We start from the raw sequence: 22,550 nt of genomic DNA, 5'->3' as shown, positions 1-22,550 counted from the left end.
ATGATAGCACTAATCTGTGTTAATCCCCACAGTGTAAACAGCTCCATTCAGGCCTGGCTGAGATTAGTTCAGGCCCAATTCCCATGTGAGGGCTTTGGGGAGTGCATCGAGCCCCAGAGGAGAGGATATTGAGCTATCCCCTGAAGCACAGCTGCCCATCAGGGGGTCTCATCTCAGAAAACTAGAGAACAGAGAGCAGAGAAACCCCCTCCAGTTTCCACTTCCTCTGCAAGTGGAGTGTCTGCTGAGTGAAGGGAATGTTGCATGCAGTACTTTCCTTTGTGTTGGAACAGGATCCGCTACGTCCTAGACTTAGTGGACCTGTGGTCTAGAACTTGCAGAGAATTTGCAGAGATCCACCATCTTGGCAGCATGACTTAACATTATAACAGAAGAATGTGATATCGCCTGTGATGATGTATAGCTTACAATGCTGTGTATAATGTAAAGGGCATAATGTAGTTTTCCAAGATCACTATGCTGTTGAGCACATATTGTATAGCTTAGCACACCAAGAAAGTGTGAGTGTTTATTGTTTTAATAATTATGGATGTAACATTCAGTCAACATCCCACAGGGACTTTGCAAGCACCCTCTGCTAGAAACCTGTTATCGCAGCCAGTCCCTTCATGTACCACTGTCATCTTATTAAAATCCATAGGCCTTGAATAGCCTTTGCCTTCTCTGCAGTCTTACCTTAATCACCACTTCTCTGGTTCTCTAGGATCTTATGATTTACAAACTAAGCACTGGGTGCATTTGCATTTCCCAAAGCTTTCATGTAGGAAGGGATTCAAAGAAATGTAATTCGCTAGGAAAGCTGCATTAAACATGCAGTCCTATGTTCACTAATAAAATGAGAATTTTGTCCTCCTTATTTAACAGACCTCTAATTGATAACAAATTAGCTGTGGATGTGTGTCATGGGCTAGAGGAGATAACATTCTATGAAGGAGGCAAAAGGACAAACATAGATCAATAGCCCTAGGGATCGATGGTTTAGCGACACCCTTCTTAATCAAAGAAAACCCTCATGCTGCTACACTCTAACTCTCTACGCACAATGGCTGCATCTCCTCAGGTGCATGGGCCTCGTTTACATACATAAACAGTCATAATACACTTTTATATGTACAATTTCTATCAGTTATCATTAAAACCTGACAAATTCAGAAATCAATCAATAAACAGAATGTCAGAGTTGGATTACTGATACAGTAAAAAATAAAACTGGAAAAAGGGGAGGGACGGATGTGGAGACGGTTGAGGGCAGCCGCCATAGCGGCAGCAGCTATGGGAACATTGAGGAATTGTATTGAGTGTGTGGGCTGTGAGCCTCGGGTGAGTGAGAGGGCCGGACGGTAGGTGCACGGGCCACAGCCCCAGCACAAAGCATCCTGGGAGCTGGGGTGGAGATGGGGAAAGAGAAAGGGTGGAGTGGGAATGGAAAGGAGGAGATGGGCAGGGGGAGAGGAAGAGGCTCGGCAGGGTCTCTGTGTGGTTGGAGGAAATAGAGAGCACTCGAGTGCACCCTGAAACGCATGCCTTCCCCGACGAGCAAGGTTGCCAAGGGCAGGGTCAGCAACAAAATGGGAAATAAGAGCACGAGCATGTGTGAAGAATAATTCTACTGAAGTTCACTGATCAAATTTAAACCAATGAGGAGAATAAGTGAGCTTCAGTAATGAAATAATGTATTTTTAAAAAATTACACAAAATATCACTCTATAACCAAGTCTAGTGTATTGTTTATTAATTTGCTGAGTTGTTTAACCATTTTAAAACACACACACACACACACACACACAGTTGTACATAAATGGATGCGGTCAGGCATGTCATGGGCATGAAGAAAGCAAAGACAGGGGTCTGGATTTATAGAGACAGGTGTTGGAAAGAGGATAAATGGCACGCTTAGACAACAAACACTGTCACACACGGATTACAAAATACACACAATGAGCCTCATTTATCAAGCTGGATCCAAAAGGATTTTTGTGGAAATTGTTCATATGAGGGTTTATAAAAAAAAAAAAAAAAATGGTATTCACAGAAATCCTGTAAATTTGGAAAAAACTTTTTTATCCTACTAGCACTCCTGAGTGTGTGTAAATTTACGCAGAAAAAGAGTAACTAATGTAAACCTTGACTGGCTTTGAATCTTAGAATTTGCAGTGAGTTATTGCATTTGTATATACGGATTACACTGTTACGTTCAAATCGCTTATTTATTTCAAATACACACAAAATTATTTTGTTTTAACCCGTATTCAGTTAAGATGAAATATCAGTGTATAAAAGGAGGATGGTATGTGCAGATGGTAGCCGTAAGCCGAGGCCGTGCAGATTGCAGAACTGATATTGCTGGAAGAGTTAGCACAGGAAGCAACGGATATTTAGAGACCAGTATGATTTTTATTTTTTTGGATGAAAGCTGGCTTATAAGTTGGTTCCATTTGCCACGGCATCTAGCAATTTAAAAAAAAAAAAAAAAAAAAAAAAAAAAAGCTTTGTCATGGTTTGGCCTCCCCTGGTAGCTTTTGCCTCAGTTATATAGCACAGGAGGGACGACACTGAATCACTGAATTCAGCCATATTTTGGCCTCTTCAGGTGCTGTGACTCCACTGGATACGCTGCTAAATACAAATGTTTTTCTCATATAACTTCTGTCTCAGAGAAATTCTGTGTTGGCCATTTAATAGCCATTTTGCGCTTTCCGCTCTGTGAACTTGGCCTTTTTATGAGTTTTGCAGGTGTCACCAAATGCAAATCAGCTGTGATGAGCATGGTGATTTACTGGTGACTGGCCATTCATTAACTTACACATGCGCATACAAAGAAATCCAGCGTACATTTTTACTTCAGTTTGGCTTACACAAAGATTTACAGGTTCATGAATGAGGCTCAATGTGTGTAAAAGTAAATTTTTTAAAATTAAATTATTGTGCAAAGAAAAAAAAAAAAAAAAAATATATATATATATATATATATATATATATATATATATATATATATATATATATATATATATATTTTTTTTTTTTTTTGTGAAATAACAGTTTCTTTACCACTCTACATACATGAGGTCAAGCTTGACATGTTTGCTACATGTGGGGATAATTACACAGTGTAATCAGTAAGCACTGAGACACACACACACACACACACACACACACACACACACACACACACACACACACACACACCAACCATTAGTTCTTTAGGGAGCATGTCCTCACATAGGGGAGATGCTAATTGGACTAATTAGCTACTCAGTGCTTTTCTCATCACATCTGTGTGTGTGTGTGTGTGTGTGTGTGTGCGCGCATACTTGTTGCTACCTTTGGTCACTGTGAGCAGCGTGCTGCTATTTGGATTCATTCTCATGGCTGTTTACAGTCCTACTGCCATCAGTAAAGAATGGGGGTGGCTGTGACCAATCTAACATACACACAAACACGCCACCTACAGCAAATGCTGATAGGGCCAAGGAGGGGGCAGACAAGGACACACTAATAGCGAAAGGCAGGCTTCTTTGCACAAATCTAATTCAAGCCTACAGATTATGTCAGCCAGATGTAACATGGCCACCTACAATGTCTGAATGCAGTAAGTCCTGTGTGTGAAATGCCCTTACAGCCTCCACCCCTCCACACGCACGCACACTTACACACACACACACACACACACACACACACACAATAATGCATGTGCAGTACACAGTCACTTGTTACATCATAACACACACAAGAAATGTTACAATAACAAACCTTAAATCACCGTTGTTCGATTGCAGGGAAAGTGGAGTAAATTTATGGAAAGGGGTTTTAAGAAGCCAAGGAGTTTTGAGTGACAGCTTAATTAGGGCACACTGCTTCAGGACGAGGGGTCGCCGGAGAAGAGACTGTTGCCTAATCGCCGTTAGAAACTGAGGGGCGGAATGCAGCAGGGATTAATGGGAACCAGTGTCAATCCCCGTCAGGACAGTTTCCTGTGTGAGTGTGTGCGAGTGTGTGTGTGTGTGTTGTGTGTTCTCCCTGGCTGAGCGCTTTGCGAGCTAGTGTTTACACACTTGCCAGCGTTTCCTGTCCTGCTCAAAGCCGGCGGCTGTTTACCCAACGCTGACAGGCATCCATGCGAGCACCCGTCCGTGACTGGACAGCCCCCCAGCTGCCGCTCATAACACACACACACACAGATAGGCCCCTCTGTTCCAAACACACACATACTACCTAGATGCACCAACCCCCATGTAAACACACAATAAAGGACTTCTAGGGTCCTTTCACACTCCTGTGCACCAAAGGAAGCACCCCTTAGGACAATAAAAACATTATATGGGCGTTTGCCAGCATTGAGGAAAGAACAGAAAATGTGTTGACTCTAAATTTAATTATAATGGAAAACTAAGGGCAGTTGTTGGGGCAACACTCAGTACAGGATTTCAAGTAGTACGTCAAAATTCAGCCAAATACTACAAATGTGGTGTATAAGGAGTATTCAATTTTTTTAAAATGCTGCAATATTTAATTAAGATACTGTGATGCACAGAGTATCATGCATCTACAACTTTCATACCTTACCAGAAGATTACTTCACCTACAACACAAATCAAACAACTAAAGCAGTTAGTACACAAGTCAGTAATTCTAAAAACCACAAGGTAATGTCAATACCACAGCTAAATCAATGCTTTGTCTAATTTTGTTAGTGTATAATATGAATATCCCTTGATTCAGAGAAAAAGGTGCACGTTTGAGGGAGAAGATGTATGGGAGGGCGTGGGGAGGGGGCGCTGCGGAGGAAATCATTAATTCCAGCATGGCCGAAGAGAGGAGTCTGCTTCAGCTCAATGCCAGTGCTCTTTTCTTTTAGGCTAATTATACCACTAATTCAGCTCATTAGAGCCCCGCCGACTCACAGGTAATGAACTCTGACAGGACGAATCTGTCAAACAGACAGTGGCGAGCACTCACCTGCTCATGCACACTACACACACACACACACACACACACACACAGCCAATCACACATACACACTCATTCATCTTAGTGCAGTAATTAAATAAAACCCATTTACACACAACGGATAATGTGAACTTTCTTTCCAGCCACCTCTAACACTGATCTCAGTCCTGATTCAATGTAAGTATGACACTGAAAATCAGTCCTGGTGAAGACCATCTGCATTTTCAGCTTCTCATGCTCCAATGCACATGGACATCCTCCTATCTGAATCTGCAAGGGACAAAAAGTGGCAAAAGAGAATGTAGGCCATTTATTAGCAGAAAAAAAGCCACAGAGGAACAATTTACTTCTAAAAGAGAATTTTGCCTCTTCTTGTGAGAGGGAAAAAAAAATACAGGAGTCTGAAATCAATTATGCTCTCCAGCCTAGTCGTTAGCTGCCCTTGGATAGACACAGATAATTAAACTCAGTGCTTTTTTATTACAGGCAGATTCATTCTGACTGAGCTCTGGCCTGCATTACACTCAAAATCAGCCACTCTGGAGGCAATGGGCCACACTGAAGTGATGTTACACGTCCATCTACTGGATCACGCTGTCGTGTCAGTAGCGCGCCTGTAATGTGTGAACTGAACGGACGGTCACTACACACCACTCACACAATGCCTTCAGAGTTATTTACTTCAGGGTAAATAAAGCATATTTATATAGCATACTGAGTTTAAAGCATATCGGTAAGGCCTTTAGAGAGAGAGAGAGAGAGAGAGCGAGAGAGAGAGAAAGAGAGAGAGAGACAGCATATAGGGTTAATATACAGCGCATAAATCCTTTACGTCATTCTTAATCAATACATTAATGGCTTAATTAAACCCACTGACTTTTACTTACTACTTCCTGCAGTTAAAATAAGTGCTATAAGTGCTGTAAAATAATTGAGGTGATTCGGGAGGAAAAAGGAGAGACGGGGTAAAAATAAGCGTCAGAAGTGATTTGAGTAGATATTTTATGCTTGAGTGATTTTTGAATCAAAGCCACTGCAAGCCATTTCAAGCACTGATAAAAGCTATTCCTCTGATCTAATCTAATGAATGCAGTCGCACAGCCAAGCTCAAACACTCCACATGCAAAATCCAAAGCATTGTAAACTCTACTGACAAAAATATACATTTCCTAAGTGCAAAAAAAGAAATCACTGTTAAACTAGGAGACAGTGTATATATAACGATTTGATGAGTCAGGCGGAAACCGGCCCATTACTTTGGCTTTAGTGCATATTAACGTAGCTAGTCGTGAGGAGCGGGGCGCAACGGCATGCTGATTGGCTCTTGTCAGCTGGTTTAATGTCAATACTAAATTGGAAGCCTTGTTAACCTGGTTGGGACATGATTACAGGCAAAAGCAGACAGTCACGTAAAAAAATCATGTCTCATTAGGCTAATCTAATCTAGGATTTCTTTTTTTATTCAGATAAATTCAGATTGGGGGAGCCAATTATTTTTCTGGCCGAGCAGGGAGAGGAGCGTTTAAAATGCAGCCCACGGGCAAGCTCATATCACCGAACTCATCAAGGGAGAAATGGCCAGAGAATGACGCACACTGGACAGCTAGTTAACGCTGATGAAATGGACCTCAGTGACTCCTGGCATGTAGAGGAACAGGAAAAAAAGCAGACACACACAGACAAGATAGACAAGTCATTTTAGAGCGTGCAGCATGTGCAGTTAGATTTCCTCTTTTTGTTTTGAGAGTATTTGCATTGGACTCATGAAAATCAGAATTACTGTTAATGGTGTGCAGGATCTGTGATTGGTTCTCTGGGTGATGTGAATTGAGACGAGGTCAGTGTGAAGCTCACTAACTCTGGGGTAATTACTAGACCTCTCCCTCTCATCCTCCAGGATCCCTAGGGCCTAATCTGAGAACGGCTTTGGGGAGGTGCACCTGCACCCCGTTCCGGAATAAGCGGCGCGTTTAATTTGAAATCTGTTAGCGCTGCCCTTTTTGAGACTGATCATCGGCCATAAAGACGCTCTTTTTACCTACTTAGTGTTGAATTATTATAGCCTAGGCATTGGTCATGATGAGGCATGTAGCTAAGTGAGTCTGGCTGTGTGTGTGCAGATGTGTGTGTGTGTGTGTGTGTGTGTGTGTGTGTGTCAGACCAATATCTCATCTGTCGATTTAGGATGGGAACCACACAGCACCAGGACACTGATCAAACACACACCCGCACTCAGTGGCTCTGCTATGCATCACGCGACACATCTACAACTGAACATTCATTCAGTGAAAACAGCTTGAATAATATGAACAATAAACATTGCGTGTGCGCACACACACACACACACACACACACACACACACACACACACACAGTGACACTAACGCTAGCTGACAGGCTACAAAACGTCAGCATGAAGGCGAGGGTTGGCAGTGTCGGCCGCCAATGAGCACCACCCTCCCAATAAGTCACCACGAGGCGCAATTAGCAGAGCTGTCACTCCAGTGCTGCCTTGGCCACTAATACAGCTCGGCACCTTGTGTGTGTGTGTGTGTGTGTGTGTGTACAGGAATGTGGGGGCTCTGGTGTCCATGACAGCATCACACCAATTAAAACAATAAGACTTAGATATGGCCTGGCTGATACCACAGAGCCCTTGTGCCAAGTCCTAAATCTTACAATAGTTGTCATTATTCCTTATTGTCGTGTGTGTGTGTGTGTGTGTGTGTGTGCGCGTGTGTGTGCATGTAAAATCTTAAAGCACACTTTATGTCTGAAGGAGTTTGGAACAACTATGAAAAAAGTGCTGGATAAAGAAGCAATGTTTTGAACATTTTTAAAATCAGCATGCCAAACTGTACACAAGCCTCATCAGCCAGAGCAATCCTGTGCCTCGATTGCCTTCTCTGGTGGTGAAATGAACTTCTCTTGCCTGTCTTAAGGTCTACCTTTTCACCGAGCACTTAAATGAGCACTAATTTCAATTAAAATAATCCCTTGGTTTGTGTGCATTCTTGCTGTTCTAACTTCTCTCTAACAGGGTTTCAACGTGATAGCATTCTAAAACCCTGACGCAGTAAACTAGCATGAGGATATGTTTTTGATGGACATGTTGAAACAAAAATCAGGCCACCAAATGTTGCTCTTTGTTATTGGGGAAAAAAATTTGAGAAATCTTCAACCATAAAAAAAGGCAGTTTCCACATAAACAAATGGGAACTGTGGGAGGAAGGAGAATGAACAACGTGATATCCTATAACAAAATAGTGTCTGACTGGTAACTTTTTAACGCAGAACTATTTTATATATTTTATATAAATCTTTAAAATACATATTTGTTTTCTTGTTATAATTGTTTTTTCAGAATATTTAAATATCATACATATCTGCAGAATGTTATATGTAAGCCCCTACATGTATTCTTAAAAAAACTTTTCTATGGCCACTTGTCTTGCCACAACATTTAAAGGGGATATTATTATTATTACAATATGTGGTACACCTCATAATTTTACATTTTGTCCATAGACAACTGTTCACTGCGTCAGGAAGAATAACCAGTAGCTGCAAATTACTCTGTAAACAGTAGATCAGTAGCAACAATATCCACATCTATAATAATATGTATAAGTATTATTTTAACAGAGGTATTAAACATAAAAGGCGTGTGCTCAAAGACACTGGGCTGGTCTTCCAGCATGCAATATTTCATAAAAGGATAACAAACCCTGCCAAAGAAAAACCTTGGGAGAGAAAAATAGGTCAACTTTCTCTCTCTCTCTCGCACACACACAGATACACACAGACACACACAGACACACACAGACACACACAGACACACACAGACACACACAGACACACACAGACACACAGACACACACCATTTTAATAGACTAATAGTCATAAGAGCAAAGCTGTGCAGGAAAAATATGTGTAACAAAATTAAAGGAGAGCCACAAAAAAAAAAAAAAAAACACTAATGAAATGTCTAAACAACATTTTTCTCAGAAGAGCCATCAAGACAACCTTACCATGGCACCATGGCTCCCCAAAATAATACCTCCCAGAGGTCTGAGTTGTGCAAGAACGAGGGATGATCTGGGCCAAGAGGTGGAGGTGTGGAGAAAACGGGTATTTCTCTCCTCCCCCCCCCCCCTCCAAAGCGGCCCTAATTGAAAGGCGAGAACGGCCCAGACCTTGACAGGCGGGAGGTCAGTCTAATTGCTGCTGGCCATATTTAACATTAAGATAATCAGCCCATTAATTACCCTTTGGATCATTAAATCAGTCGCTTGCAAAATGAAATTTCGGGCTCTATTACTCACTTGAGAGACCACAAGGGAGGGTTTTCATTTATCAGCCACCAATCCTGAACGCGGCAGAGGTGCTGTCGCGTGCTCTCTCTATCTCTCCTTCTCTTTCTCTCTCTCTCACACACAACACACACAAGCCTGAAATGCATTTGAGCCACCAAGAACCATTACTGTGTTGCAGTTACAAAATATATGTACACTGCTGTTTAAACATACACTCACCAGCATACACATACAATTTAAAAGGAACACGTGGAACACAACCAAACTGTAAAGAAGTAAAGAAATGTGTTTAAAAAAAAAAGTCTAAGCGATGTTTTCCCAATCAAGTGTCCAGCATACATGAGTCTGTGCCCACTGTAGCCTCAGATTCCTGTTGTCTGACAGCAGGGGAACCTGACATTGCCTTCAGCTGTTGTAGCCCATTTGCCTCAGTGTTCAACGTGTTGTGCATTCTGAGATGCTTTTCTGCTCATCACGGTTGTAAAGAGTGGTTATTTGAGTTACTGCGCACTTCCCGGCAGCTTGACCCAGTCTGCCTATTCTCCTCTGTCCTTTCTCACCCACAGAACTACTGCTCACTGGATGCTTTTTCGTTTTTCTACCATTCTGTGTAAACTCTATAAACTGTTGCGCATGAAAATCCAAGGAGATTAGGAGTTTCAGAAATACTCAGACCAGCCCTGCACCAACAACCAGTCCCAGAAAATACATTATTTCCCCATCCTGATGACTGATGTGAACACGAACTGAAGCTATTGGCCTGTATCTGCATGATTTTATGTATTGCACTGCTGCCACATGATTGGGTGACTGGATAACGGCATGAATGAGCAGGGGTACAGGTGTTCCTATTAAAGTGTCTGGTGAGTGTATTTAACACAGGAAAGTTAAATGCATAATAAAGTAAACAAATATAATGTACAAAAATAACAAATCATATCAACTATATGTTGGGTTTAACCAAACCTATATATGTTGGGTTAAATTCTGTCTCGGGGAAAAAAAAAAAAAAAAAAAAAACACCTTTCCAGTCTCACACTGTCAGTGATTTCATTTGCGTTTTTATCCATTCAGACTCATCCATTTGGACGCTTACAAGTTTAATCAATTCAGCTGCCTGGGAATGTGACGACGGGGGAGCAAATTATATGCAACACAGCTCTGGCTACTGACAGTCCTACTTTTCATCCTGGCCAAATACAATCACACACCGACGCAGGAAACACACTCGGAAATAAAACTGACCGAAAAAGGAGAGCGACAGAGAGAGAGAGAAAGAGAGAGAGAGAGAGAGAGAAATGATAAGGGAGCATCTTTGCAAAGTTAAACATGAGCTAAATGACGTATGCTGTGTGTTCTGTAGAGTTTTCTGTATTTACATCTAGTTTGTATATTTACATATAATACCTCTGCAAAAGTGCAAGTTTCACCAGGAAATAATGCTGTTTGTGACATAATTATCTATATTAGTTTATAACCATTTCATATAATAACTATTTCAGATTATCACAGTATCCTGTCATATTACAAAATACACACAATCCATGGATTTTATGCCTTGTCAGTTACATTATCAAAATTTTACAATGTTCCACACTCCATATATGAGGCATTTAAATATGTGGGATATTTCCTAGAGAGTCTCTTGGTCCATTAGAGCAATAAGGGGCTAGTCAGGAGCTACTTAAGAAACGTGAGAATAGATGCTATTGACAGTGACAGAGCAATGGCTGACGTGCTGGGCTCCATAGCTTGGGTTAATTGAGATAGTATCGACCACTGCTGTAATCTCTCCCTCTCACGTGCAGGGCCACAGAGCTCTGCGTACATAAATAAACGGCCACGAGAGGAACAATAAACGCATTAGCACATTGACGCAGCGCATCCGAAAATGGCGGATCCATAAGGAAAGATTTTCGGAGGGGGCCGAGTAATTAAAAGGTGCTGCCGGTGAGTAATGAGGTCGTCTCGAAACGGGGAGTCGATAATCCCGTGGCTGGCAGTCAGCTCTAATTTGTTATTATGGCTGGTGAGGCCAGACCCCCTTGGCCAATAATTACACGGGTAAAGATGCAGGAGAAGGGAGAAGAGGGGGAGAAGAGGGAAGAGAACAGCTAGTAGTTTGGGAACGTTAGAAGTAAAAACAAATTTCACTATACAAATTTCCAGAATATTTAAATTTTTAAGGCATAAAATCCACCTTCACGTCCCACCTACTACTTTTTAATTTTGATCATTTACTTGATGTAGGATAGGTGGTTTGAAAAACTGAATAAATGCATATTTATGAAAGATACTTCTTAACAGGCAATATCAAACGGCAATCTGCTGAGCATAGTGCACAGGTTGTCCAACATCATTATATTACACCATAATATTTAGTACGCATACTGTACCTAGTGAATAGGAATCCATTTGAAATAAAGTCTACGTGTGAGTAGGAGGAGGCAGATTTTAATGTGGGTAAATCTAAGTAAATCTAAGTAAATCTGGCTAAATATCAGCAGTGAGAACACAATATTGTGGGTAAATAAATTAAAAAAGTAACTGAAATATGGAAATTATTTGATAGAATGATGGCATTGCCTCTATTTTGCTTAAGGCAGCAACGGTTTTCACTCATAGTGTAGTGCTACTACACATTTTCATTCTGTCTATGGCAGCAGAACATGATACACTCATGAATATTCATATACATTCAAATATTAAAATATTTTAATTAACTAAATAATCAAATGCAATTTTTAAAGGAATCTGATAGTCCAACTGTCTGTATTGTCCGCACAGATATGGACAATGTTCATCAGTAATTACTTGTCCCCAGGCTCTGCACATTATAGCGTTTCCCTCCTCCAGTCATGGACTGCTGATTTTTAGATCGACTTCCAGTGTGGGAATTTTTAATTGTATATGGCAATATACACGTATTAAAGTACAGATACTTTATTTTTCAGAAGTGTGGGTCATGTTTAGCCCATATTTCAGGTTCTGAGTGATAAGGATAAAAGGGTTGAGCAGTGGAGGTTTAGTGATCGGAAGTTCAAATCCCAGGGCTAGCGCAGAACCAGTGTTGGACCTTTTAGCAAGATCTTTAGTCATGATCTGCTCAGCTGTACACATCTGCCAAGTGAATAAGTGTTCAATCTAAAAGTTTGTCTAAAACATTTGACGCTTTATTGCATTCCGTTAACTACCCAGGTACACTTATAGTATTAACAACCAATATATGAGCTAACTTGGGGGAGAGAGATGAAAAAAATGCAGATGAGAGGCACTGAGAGACACATATATATTGCAAGATATACATAGAGCTGTTTTCAGGGGACTTCTGACACTTTGCCCCAATTGCAAGGTAATGCTATCTTACCTGCTGGCGTCAGGTGCAAGCTTTAGTCGGCCCTGTGCGTTGGCCTCCCACACAGTATTGGCCAGGTCATTGCCGATGGCAGACATGACCTTGATGAGCTCGAGAGGCCACTCGTCCAGGTCGAGAGAGCGCACGCGTGACAGGTGAGTGCCGAGGTTCCGGTGGATACCGGAACACTCGATACAGATGAGAGCTCCGAGGTTCAGGCTGGCCCAGTCAGGGTCTGCAGGGCGAAATAGCAAGAGAGAGAGTGTGTCTTTATGAAAGACATATTTTACTGTCACATTACTCTGTATTAATAATAGAATAACTCACTTTGGGCCTCGCAGTCTGCGCAGCGAGAGTTTCCTCTCATATTCCTGATTGACTGCAGTGCAATTGCTTCAGACTGGCTGGTCAGACGCGACTGTAGGTCAACACACAAACGCAATCATATTTTCACAATTTTCCCTGTAATTATAAAATAATTCTTGACTATACTACTACTGTTTCTGATCAAAGACCTGTATCTGGCATACACTGACCTGCACAATGCAACATTAAGATAAAGTAAGAAATAAGAACACAAGAAAAAAAACAAGAGGAGGGGAAATAAATAGAATGGAGGCACAGTAAAAGGTACTCTGTACATCAGGCAGTCATGGCCTGGGGCATAAACACAGCAAGCGGGTAGAGAACTGAGGCTGGAGCCAGGGATCAGGCAATCCGAGTGGGGCCACATTAGCTCTAAAGTAATTGCCATTTGTAATTGCGTGTGTGGTGGGGGATAAGTTTAGGTGGCTGCAATGGTGACATTTTTAAGCGACACTGCATACAGTGGGGACGTGAACATCAACAAATGTTTATTTAAGCAGATAAAAGCAGATCACGGTACAATAGTCAACCTAATATGAAAGAGACTATTGCATATTAAATTTAACTTGCAAACTTCTATGCTTTCTATTCACTGTAATAATATAGCTTAAACCCACATAATAGCTGAGGAAAAAGAAGAAAAAATTCTCCCTCTTCCAGTGCATGTATCTTGTGGGCTAGCTTCAGGTCTTTTGTGTGTTTCTGAAGTGTAGTTGGGCTGGAAATTTTGCTGAAACCTGTCAAACCTGGTTAATGATATTAGCTCTTCTGTGTGCACCTCAACAGGAAAAACACCTGCTGTATCGAACACAGTTGAACAATGGTCTACCTAATACCGCTCAAAATGAGCTGCTAGACTATATGCTATGTTGTTATTAATGTCATGCTGCCCAAAACAAAATCTACACTCCTGGGCAAAAAAATTGGCCAGCTTCATTAAGCTTTTAATGGTCTTAAAAACAAATCATTGGTCAGAAAATTGGCAAGAATTAAACAAATGCACTCCTGAGACCTCCTGTGCCACCATTTGCTCATTTACTTTTGCTGCAGTGAAGTGTTTGGGGAAAAAGCTAGAAACAGGGAAATTCACTTATATAGTCTTGTACGCAAAGGTAAAAGCATGATAATGATTAACATGTTTGGGGCAAAAATTCAAACTAACACATGTCTGGCTGTACAAAATTTTCCAAAAGTATCTTCTGGGATGTGTTTTGTTTCTTATTTGGTTATCAGCCATACCTGATGCAATACCTGGGCCATGAGGCTTAAATTTAAAGAAATCAAAGGGAAAAGCTATCCCATACTAAGGTCCCTTATCTATTTGTTTAATTCTTGCTAATTTCCTGAACAATGATTTGTTATTAAGACCATTAAAAGCTTAATAATTTGCCATTTTGCCATAAATCTTTGCCCAGGATTGTATGGTCATGCACTGCTGCTGTTACATTTTAAAAGCAACAACCTATTCTTTATACACACAAATATATATAAAATGAATTGATAAATTTTCAGATGCAGTAATGTCAATGATGTTGATAAATGCCTGGAGTCCTCTAGCACAGACACAATGAAATAAAGTATGTTCCCTGTTCTTGCTATTTTAAACTGAAGGAGGTGGAATGATATGAGCAGACATGGTGAGATGCTACCTTCTGCTTGCTGCTCTCACATGACTGCAGGCTGGCCAGGATCTGGCTCTCGATGGCCTGCACCCAGGCATCACGCTCCTCATATGAAGTTGCTTCAAAGTGCCACGTCTGGCCCGTCAGTGACACAATGATGAACTCAAAATTCTCCTCTTGCTCTATAAGACAAAGATATCGAAGAGTTAACATCCAGACAAAACACAAATACACTATCACTATTTAATTTAGTAACAGAATGCTTCAAAAACAAAGATTAATTGAGCTTTTATTTCAGATATTGTTTTTTTTTTTTATTTCATTTTTATTTTTTGCCATGGAGGAATTCTGGATACAAGCATGAGGATCAGATATTTAAAAACAGCCCAGAGCCTTAACCACGGAGCTACCACACGCCATGAACGTTTTCAGTTCTTGCGTTGATGAGCCAGTGGGAGGAGAAAGTTCAATTCAATTTAATTTGTATTGCACTTTTAGCTATAGTCATTGTCACAATGCAGCTTTACAGAAATCCAGATGTAGATTCATATTTAGATCCAAAATGAGCAAGTTAGAGGTGACAGTGGCAAAGAAAAACGCCCAGAGATGACATGAAGAAGAAACCTTGAGAGAAACCACACTTTAAAGGGAACCCATCCTCTTCTGTGACACCAGACAGAAAGATAATGAATCTTTACTCTTCCACAATTACTACATGTTGTGAAAGGATTTTCAGTATGATCATCAGAGTCTTTATGATTATACCAGCAGTTCTTAGGTACAAGTGTACAGCATCCAGTGAAGCTATCTACTGAAGACACAGTCAGACGTGGGCATAAACTGATTTTGGGAAATGTAAATATTTAGGGTATCCATGATCCATCATCCACAGCAATCTTTAGTATTACATCAGGCTTTAATAAGCCAAATCTTGTCCGGTGGGCACACCTGTTAAATAGGACACACACTGTAAGACTTCCTGACCTTCAGGACTTCCCTGGAGGCTCCCATTACACATTCCCATTAATTACAGACCGGATCAGTCAAAAATCAGTCAGTAGCCCTCAGCAAACAGTTCCTTCAACAAGGTGACATATGGATCTACTAACTAAAGCCTAGTTTAGGTTAATGGGCCAATCACACGTCAATAAGACAGGAAAATGTGGGTGGGTGAGTCGGTGTGCAGTGGGGCTTAGCAGACATTCAAAAGTCTGTCAGGTCTTTGAGCTCCGAGGGACATAGGGAGCCTATTTAGCTACGTAGAGGGTCACATTTGGAAAATGTTAAGAACAAAAGGGTATTGACTAGACGAGGAGGGAGGGACATGGCTGGCAAGGGCACGCAGATGGCCGATTGAAGGAATTCACATTGATGAGACTTCGCTGTGTGTCACGTTCAAAGGGAACCCCCCAGAAACCTGATCTCCAGGGCACAGGAGATCACACACTTTACACACTATGTTTATAATTTACTCAGGAGGGGGTAATTACATAATGAAGCGGCAATCAGTGAGGCAATATCTCTGTACCCAAACACATGTGCACACACAAGTAGTTTCAACTCCATGCCAGTCAGGAGCATCTGGAAAAGAGCAAACAAGGGTCCACTTTAACTAACTTTTTACAACCATTGTAACATGACACCAAAGTCTAAATTGACAGAAGAATCACATAATCCCTGAAAGGTTAACAGACACTCAAATTCGCAAAACATCTCCAGTTCCTGAATGATTTGTTAATGATATCCCAAAGTCCGTACAATATTTGAAATCATTACCCCATCCACTACTAAGACTTCAAACAATTTCTAAGCTTTCTGTTCTATTCACACTCGGTTCCAAGAGAACCGAGAGACTCTTCTCCCCAAGAGGCAATTTCACAAGCTCAATCGGCAGGAAAACTCGCTCTCCGTTTTCTATTCCTCAGTCAATCATTCTGCTAATTGGGATCCTATCACACAAAGTCCTGCTGAGGCTACCACATGTGCTAGAAAAGAGTTTAATCCCTGAATCCCTTCAAGACAAAGATAGAACCCACGCTCTGAATAATCTGCACAGCAACTGCTACCAAAAGGATCAAAACTTGAGCACTGCAAGACCATCAGTATCATTATAAAAGCAACAAAATCTAATGCTTAATGTTACATAAACCTATTCCTACTTGTGCCACATGGCAAATATTTACATTCAAAATGATCATATTACAAATCATATTACAAAGATCATATTACAAAGCAGTCAAAATGCATTTAGCACTGTGTGTGTTACTCAACATTATTTTTGCAGGCAGCCAAGGCAGTCTGAAAGTAGCCTATTTTACCACTGTTTTGGTATTTATGCTTTCTTAATGAAGAAATGCCAAAGTATATTATTGGCATATTAAATGCCATTTTGATCTGTTTTCCAGCTTTTGCCAAAAGACCACAACCTGAGAATTGCAAGACTACAATAATCAATATAAAAGCTAATCCTTAACGTTACATAAACATAATCCTTTTTGAGCTACATACCAAATGTCATCTTTTAGATCATAATGCAAATCATGTAAAATGCTCAAAACATTTTACATTCCAACTGACCAACATCAGGAACTTCACATTATAACATTTCTGTTGTGCTTTGCTTGAATCTTCACAGTAAACCCACAGAGTTGTGGCTACTTGATCCATATCATCCTCTTGATCAAAGGGACAATTAGCCACCTGCTAACCACGCCCAATTTAACAAAACTACACCATTAGAAGGAGCTTAAAGGCAGAGTTAAACCATTGGTAACATGATAACCTCACACTTACCAAAAACAGTAGCTTTCATTCAAAAATGAATGAATGAAAATAACCCTTTACTGCCCCATCAACCTCAACTTTAACACAAAGACTTCAAGAAAGAAGGAAAGTTGGATAATGTAACAATTCTATTCTGAGCATTTCTCTGGGTTCAGGATCACTGGAGCGTCCCATCCTAGATTGGGTCCACCCTTCAAAAGCACTGGGCCCTCTGGGGTCAGTCGTGACATTCCCATCCTAATTAAATCGCACTGCTTTTTGGAGAAAGAGGGTGGGCATAGGACAATTATGGAAACCAACAATCCAGAAAGGCAAGATACGGAGACATAATTTAAAGCATGCCCTCCCCCATTCCCTTAAGCATGTGTAACACGTGATTAATAAAACTCAAAATCACAACAAAGGGCATTAGGCTGCTATACCTCCCCTCCTCGCCTGTTTCCTGCGAAATAAGGTGACCGACTGTCATTCAAATCTACTATAACACACACACTACATTTTCAAGTACAAGTCTGTGGTAAATAAGCCACTACCTCATGGAACCAGCTACGCTTCTATTCCAGTTCACCAGGATTTATTATTAATGCACAAACAGTAAATGTAAATAATCAACTATAAAGAGTTTAGCTGTGCTTCATGGGATTTCCACAGCAATATTCATTTTTCTAAAGACAAAGAGTGAACAAGGCTTATCGAAATGTTATCATGAACTAAAACAATTACACCAGCCTATACTGCATAGATAGTTGCCACTGTAACATGTTAAAGTCAGGCAGGTTCACAGAAACAGTGATCACGGATGCTATTTCCAGGTGTAACACTGTAAATGGTTTCTGTTACAATACACTGTACCCAAAATCACACACACACACACACACACACACACACACAGTCTTCCAATAAGAGCATCACTTTTGCTTTGGGGCAAACTCACAACAATTTGTGGTCTGACACAAGCAACCTTTACCCATAAACCCCATCCACGACGTACACTGTTGCCTGCACAGAGACTACATGCCTGGGCCGCAGACAGAGCAGGGTGGGGGGATGCAGAGCTTGGAGCCTACATGGCTGGAAACACAAATTAACCGAGCGAAATGTCAAAGCACACAGTATTGCTTTGTGACACAGGTCATTAATTCCCATATTATTCGCACCCTTTTACAGCATTAATAACCTGGAAAATATTACACAAGTTGTTCGCATCTGGAAAGAAATATGTATTCATATTGAACAAGTAAATAAAAGTGGGGTGGGGGAGAAGAGAAGGGAAGAGGAGGGCGATGAAACGAAGCCGGGCGGGGCCTTGACCTCTTCCTTATCGACTCCCATGACATTACATTTTTCAACATGTCTACAAAGTTTTCATATAAACCAGGTTATTTTGAATATCTGGTAGCACGCAAGGCAAGTGGGTGCGTGTTATAATTCTGAACATTTTTAAAGACGGTCCCCTGATTTCTGTTACTACTTTCTCAAGTCATAGCCAACGTTGCAAACTTTGCATGTATGGGTTGAAAGAAAGGCATTGTGATTTCTCATTCATAATTTCTATAAAAGACCTCTCTAGAGATCTGAACCTATTTTCACACCACCCAAACACTGATTATTTATTTTCCTACAACAGCACACTCTTTCATGGTTTATTCCTTAAATATGCAACTGTATTGTATTGTATACGAATGTGCTGGAGAAGGGTAATGTGCTTCTAAAAAAGCATGGACAAGGTGGTAGCGAGAAAAACAGTACTACAGATAAGCACTCTCTGAGCTGTATAACCTCATATAGCTAGACTAATACCCCACATAGTGTGTGTCTTCACATACCCCCCCCCCCCCCCTTTTTTTTAAAATAACACCTCATTTCACAGGCCGTGTCGAGGCTGACCCAGAGTGTAGCCACTTTACCTCCAACCACTCTCTTTCCCTTGGGCCAGCAGGGACATTTGTCACACAACAGTAGCTGTGGCAAAATAAACCTGTGTGTGTGATCAAAAAACTGTGCAAATAAAACTTGTGCACCCAGCAAAAAGCTATTTTCCACACAATAGACTGGGGTACACTGGCAAAAAGCGGGGTGCTAGAAAGAGATTTATTCTCAAAGCCCAGTTGTGCCACACTTTATTCACCTTTCAAAGTACACTTTCACCAATAACAATGTATTTCTGTATGTTCACACTTAAAGCTTTGCTCCTTTGACTAAACTGTCACTTTAAAATGGCTTTGGGATCAGAGATGGTTCGCTTTAGCAGTGTGCTACACAGCAAGAGCAATGGCAATGCCCATTTTACCATACCATTAGACAGAGCAGGGACATGCACTCTTTGTTCCTGCTGGCTCACTTGCAGAACACTTTAATTAAATGGTGCAATCGCAAGTCACCCTTGTTTGAGCCAGAGGACACCTGTGAGGGCCAGGAATGTTCTCTCTCTTTCACCCAGGACTTTAAAGTCTGCCTCTGTCCTTGCGCTCGACTGGGCTCAGGTGCTTTCATTCACCTCTCATCGCCCCCCACCGCTGCTCCTGGATAACATTTCAAACAAATTGTTTGAAAAATGCATGCCTAGTGAGCGGTAATTACTTAACAAGGGCCACTTAGGTCCATGTGGATGATCTATGATAGATTGTGATCAGCCAAGCAGGACACGTGCGTTACTTCAGCTTCAGTCATGTGTTGGCACTTAAAAGCAGCAGCAAGACACATGGCAGTTTGGAACTTATTGATTTCCAGGGTGAAAGATTAGTGGGTTTGAGGGGGTTTTATTGGCAGAAGAGGCGATCAGGAGAGCCGAAATTAAGAGAGTACTCACATTGCTTAACTTCTCATTATAAGCAGTGTGTGTGATTGAAGACAGACAGCTACAAATGTAAAACTTATGATTCGAGACAAATGGGTGCTAGTACTTTGAAATATGTGTCCAATAACTTACTGAATCCAGCATAAAACTCTAACATGTCTAATTTTGCTTATCTAAGCATGTTCTTTAATGCTTTTCACTTAAAGATGGGGTCAGTTTTTCTTTATCTCTTTAATTGTTCATCTCAACCTTACATGACATGTTGCCTGTTAATTCATTTATTCTCTTTCCGCTTTTCCTGAAAGACATCAGGGTGGCAATAGCCTGACAACGTCAGTACAGACCTCAGACACAGAGATGGACTACAAAACACCAGTGATTTCTGGCACTTGATTAATTCAAAGAATGAGAAAAAACGACATAGAGCATGGAAGCCTCACTGGAATGGAGAAATGGTCAAAAATGCACATGTGTATGTGTATGCCTGTTACATATTAGAACATATATGAAGTAGTTGGCTGTATCGCTGGACAAACTGTTGCAAGAAGCTGAAAGTCTGTGTATAGATGTATGTGTGTTGGTGTATGTGTGTTAGCTAAAAGACTACCTGTTTGTGTGAGTGTATCTGTAATGGATAAAGCACTTTGAGGTGTGTGTGAGGGCTGCACTCAGTTGAATGTGTGTGTGGGCAGCACTCAGTTGAATGTGTGTGTGGGCAGCACTCAGTTGAATGTGTGTGTGCGCGCGCGTGAGGGCAACACTCAGTTGAGTGTGTGTGTGTGTGTGTGTGTACATGTGTGTGTAGACAGTACTAAACTGAACGTGTGTGTGTGTGTGCGCACGTGTGTGTGTGTGTGAGAGGGCAGTACCTGGCCAGCAGAGCTCATGAATAACAGAGTTGCTGACAGGCTGATCTTTCACTACGGCAGCAGCATGACAGCCATCCCAGGCCCCACGCACAAGTGCTTAATGGCTAAATTGGGAGACTGTTACTAATCGCTTATTGAATAATGGAAGTGACACATCTGATAAAAGATTTCAATACTGTAGATTATTTATAATAGTTCACTTAAGTGCCTGGCAGATGAATGGGGTCGTGGTGAGAGGGCCACGCTCAACCTAAAGCCGTGGGCACCTAGACATGCACGTTGCTCTCTAGGGAAAATGAAATGGGGAGAGTCACAGAAAACTAAGAGAAGCCACAGGAAAGGACACATCTCTTTTTTGGAATGATATGAAAAATTCATGCTATGATAACTCATCAACCTAATATTGCGGGTATATCCCAGTATAATTCCATAAGGCTTCAACAGCTGTTCAATTATATTACATTTACATCATACCTGACATACAAATGTATCTAGTGTAACTTACGATTGAAACAGAATACAATCCATGCATACATCTGAGCATCTGAAAGGTAAAGGCCTTCCTTAATGGCCTAACATTACCTTAACTGCTAAAACACCACTGCAGCCAATAGATTAATCAAATAAAGTTTATATATTTCCAACTTATTCCATCTGCTCAATACTGCACCAAAATTCAGGGCCTGATATCACATCATGAAATGGCATGAAAAGACTAAAAGTCAAAAGTCACAAATCTTTCCAAGGGCTGCGTTTCTACCAATTCCCAACGCCCACCTCACCAACCCCGCCTTCATCATGCTAAATGCTAAGTCAGGTCATGTTCCGTTAGCAAGAGGGAGCGCGTGAACCGAGGTGTCGTGCTAATGTGGGTGGCACAGCATTCCTATTCGTGTTAAACTGAACCTGGAGGGAATCCTGTGGCTGCAGAGTGTGACTCTCATCTGTAAGTCATGGATTGAAAAGTTGTCAGTTTTAACTGCATCCTTCACACACTAAAGCATTGCTCAGGCATCATTATCTCATCTCTGAGAGATATACACCACTATTCACCCAAACAGAGGTGCCAGAGGCCCTCAGATACACACCTCTAAACCTCTTTTGCATTGAAGCTAGGTGTGTCCACATGGTGGCACCACTGAGAAAACTTTAATGGTCAACAATGCTCTCAGAAAAGTGTTTATATGTGTGTTTAGTACCATAATAATAGTAAGTATTGGTATAATTGATTTCCCAGTCCTACTTCCTGTACAGGATGTACTAAGAGATTCCAAAATATATTGATAATCATCAGTGGATCTCCAAACAGAGACGGATTAGACATCTATGTGCTTAGCTTAACTGATATTTTAGACTGACACTATGAGTGCGCACACACACACACACTTCACTGCTATCAGATTGGCCCCCTTTGGGAACAGATCAATAAGGTCGATTGGGAACAATTTAAACAAGCACTAATCCTGTGCTCCC

The 22,550-nt window shown here is 41.1% G+C and overlaps 1 protein-coding gene across 5 annotated transcripts in view; it reads right to left on the bottom strand.

Annotated features, from left to right (window-relative positions):
- Window positions 1-22,550, bottom strand: part of agap1 (ArfGAP with GTPase domain, ankyrin repeat and PH domain 1) — a 142,472-nt gene that overhangs the window by 5,413 nt on the left and 114,509 nt on the right. For all 5 annotated transcript variants that reach the window (XM_026933394.3, XM_026933395.3, XM_026933391.3 and 2 more), the window contains 3 exons: window positions 14,655-14,809; window positions 12,967-13,057; window positions 12,652-12,874 (listed from right to left, as the gene is read on the bottom strand). In XM_026933394.3, coding sequence (XP_026789195.1) covers window positions 12,652-12,874; window positions 12,967-13,057; window positions 14,655-14,809 — 469 coding nt within the window. The remainder of the gene's footprint in view (window positions 1-12,651; window positions 12,875-12,966; window positions 13,058-14,654; window positions 14,810-22,550) is intronic.

The sequence above is a fragment of the Pangasianodon hypophthalmus genome, chromosome 2, assembly GCF_027358585.1.
Source record: "Pangasianodon hypophthalmus isolate fPanHyp1 chromosome 2, fPanHyp1.pri, whole genome shotgun sequence".
Lineage (NCBI taxonomy): Eukaryota > Metazoa > Chordata > Actinopteri > Siluriformes > Pangasiidae > Pangasianodon > Pangasianodon hypophthalmus.
The sequence above is the reverse complement of the archived record's forward strand: the minus strand, read 5'-3'. Positions and strand labels throughout refer to the sequence as shown.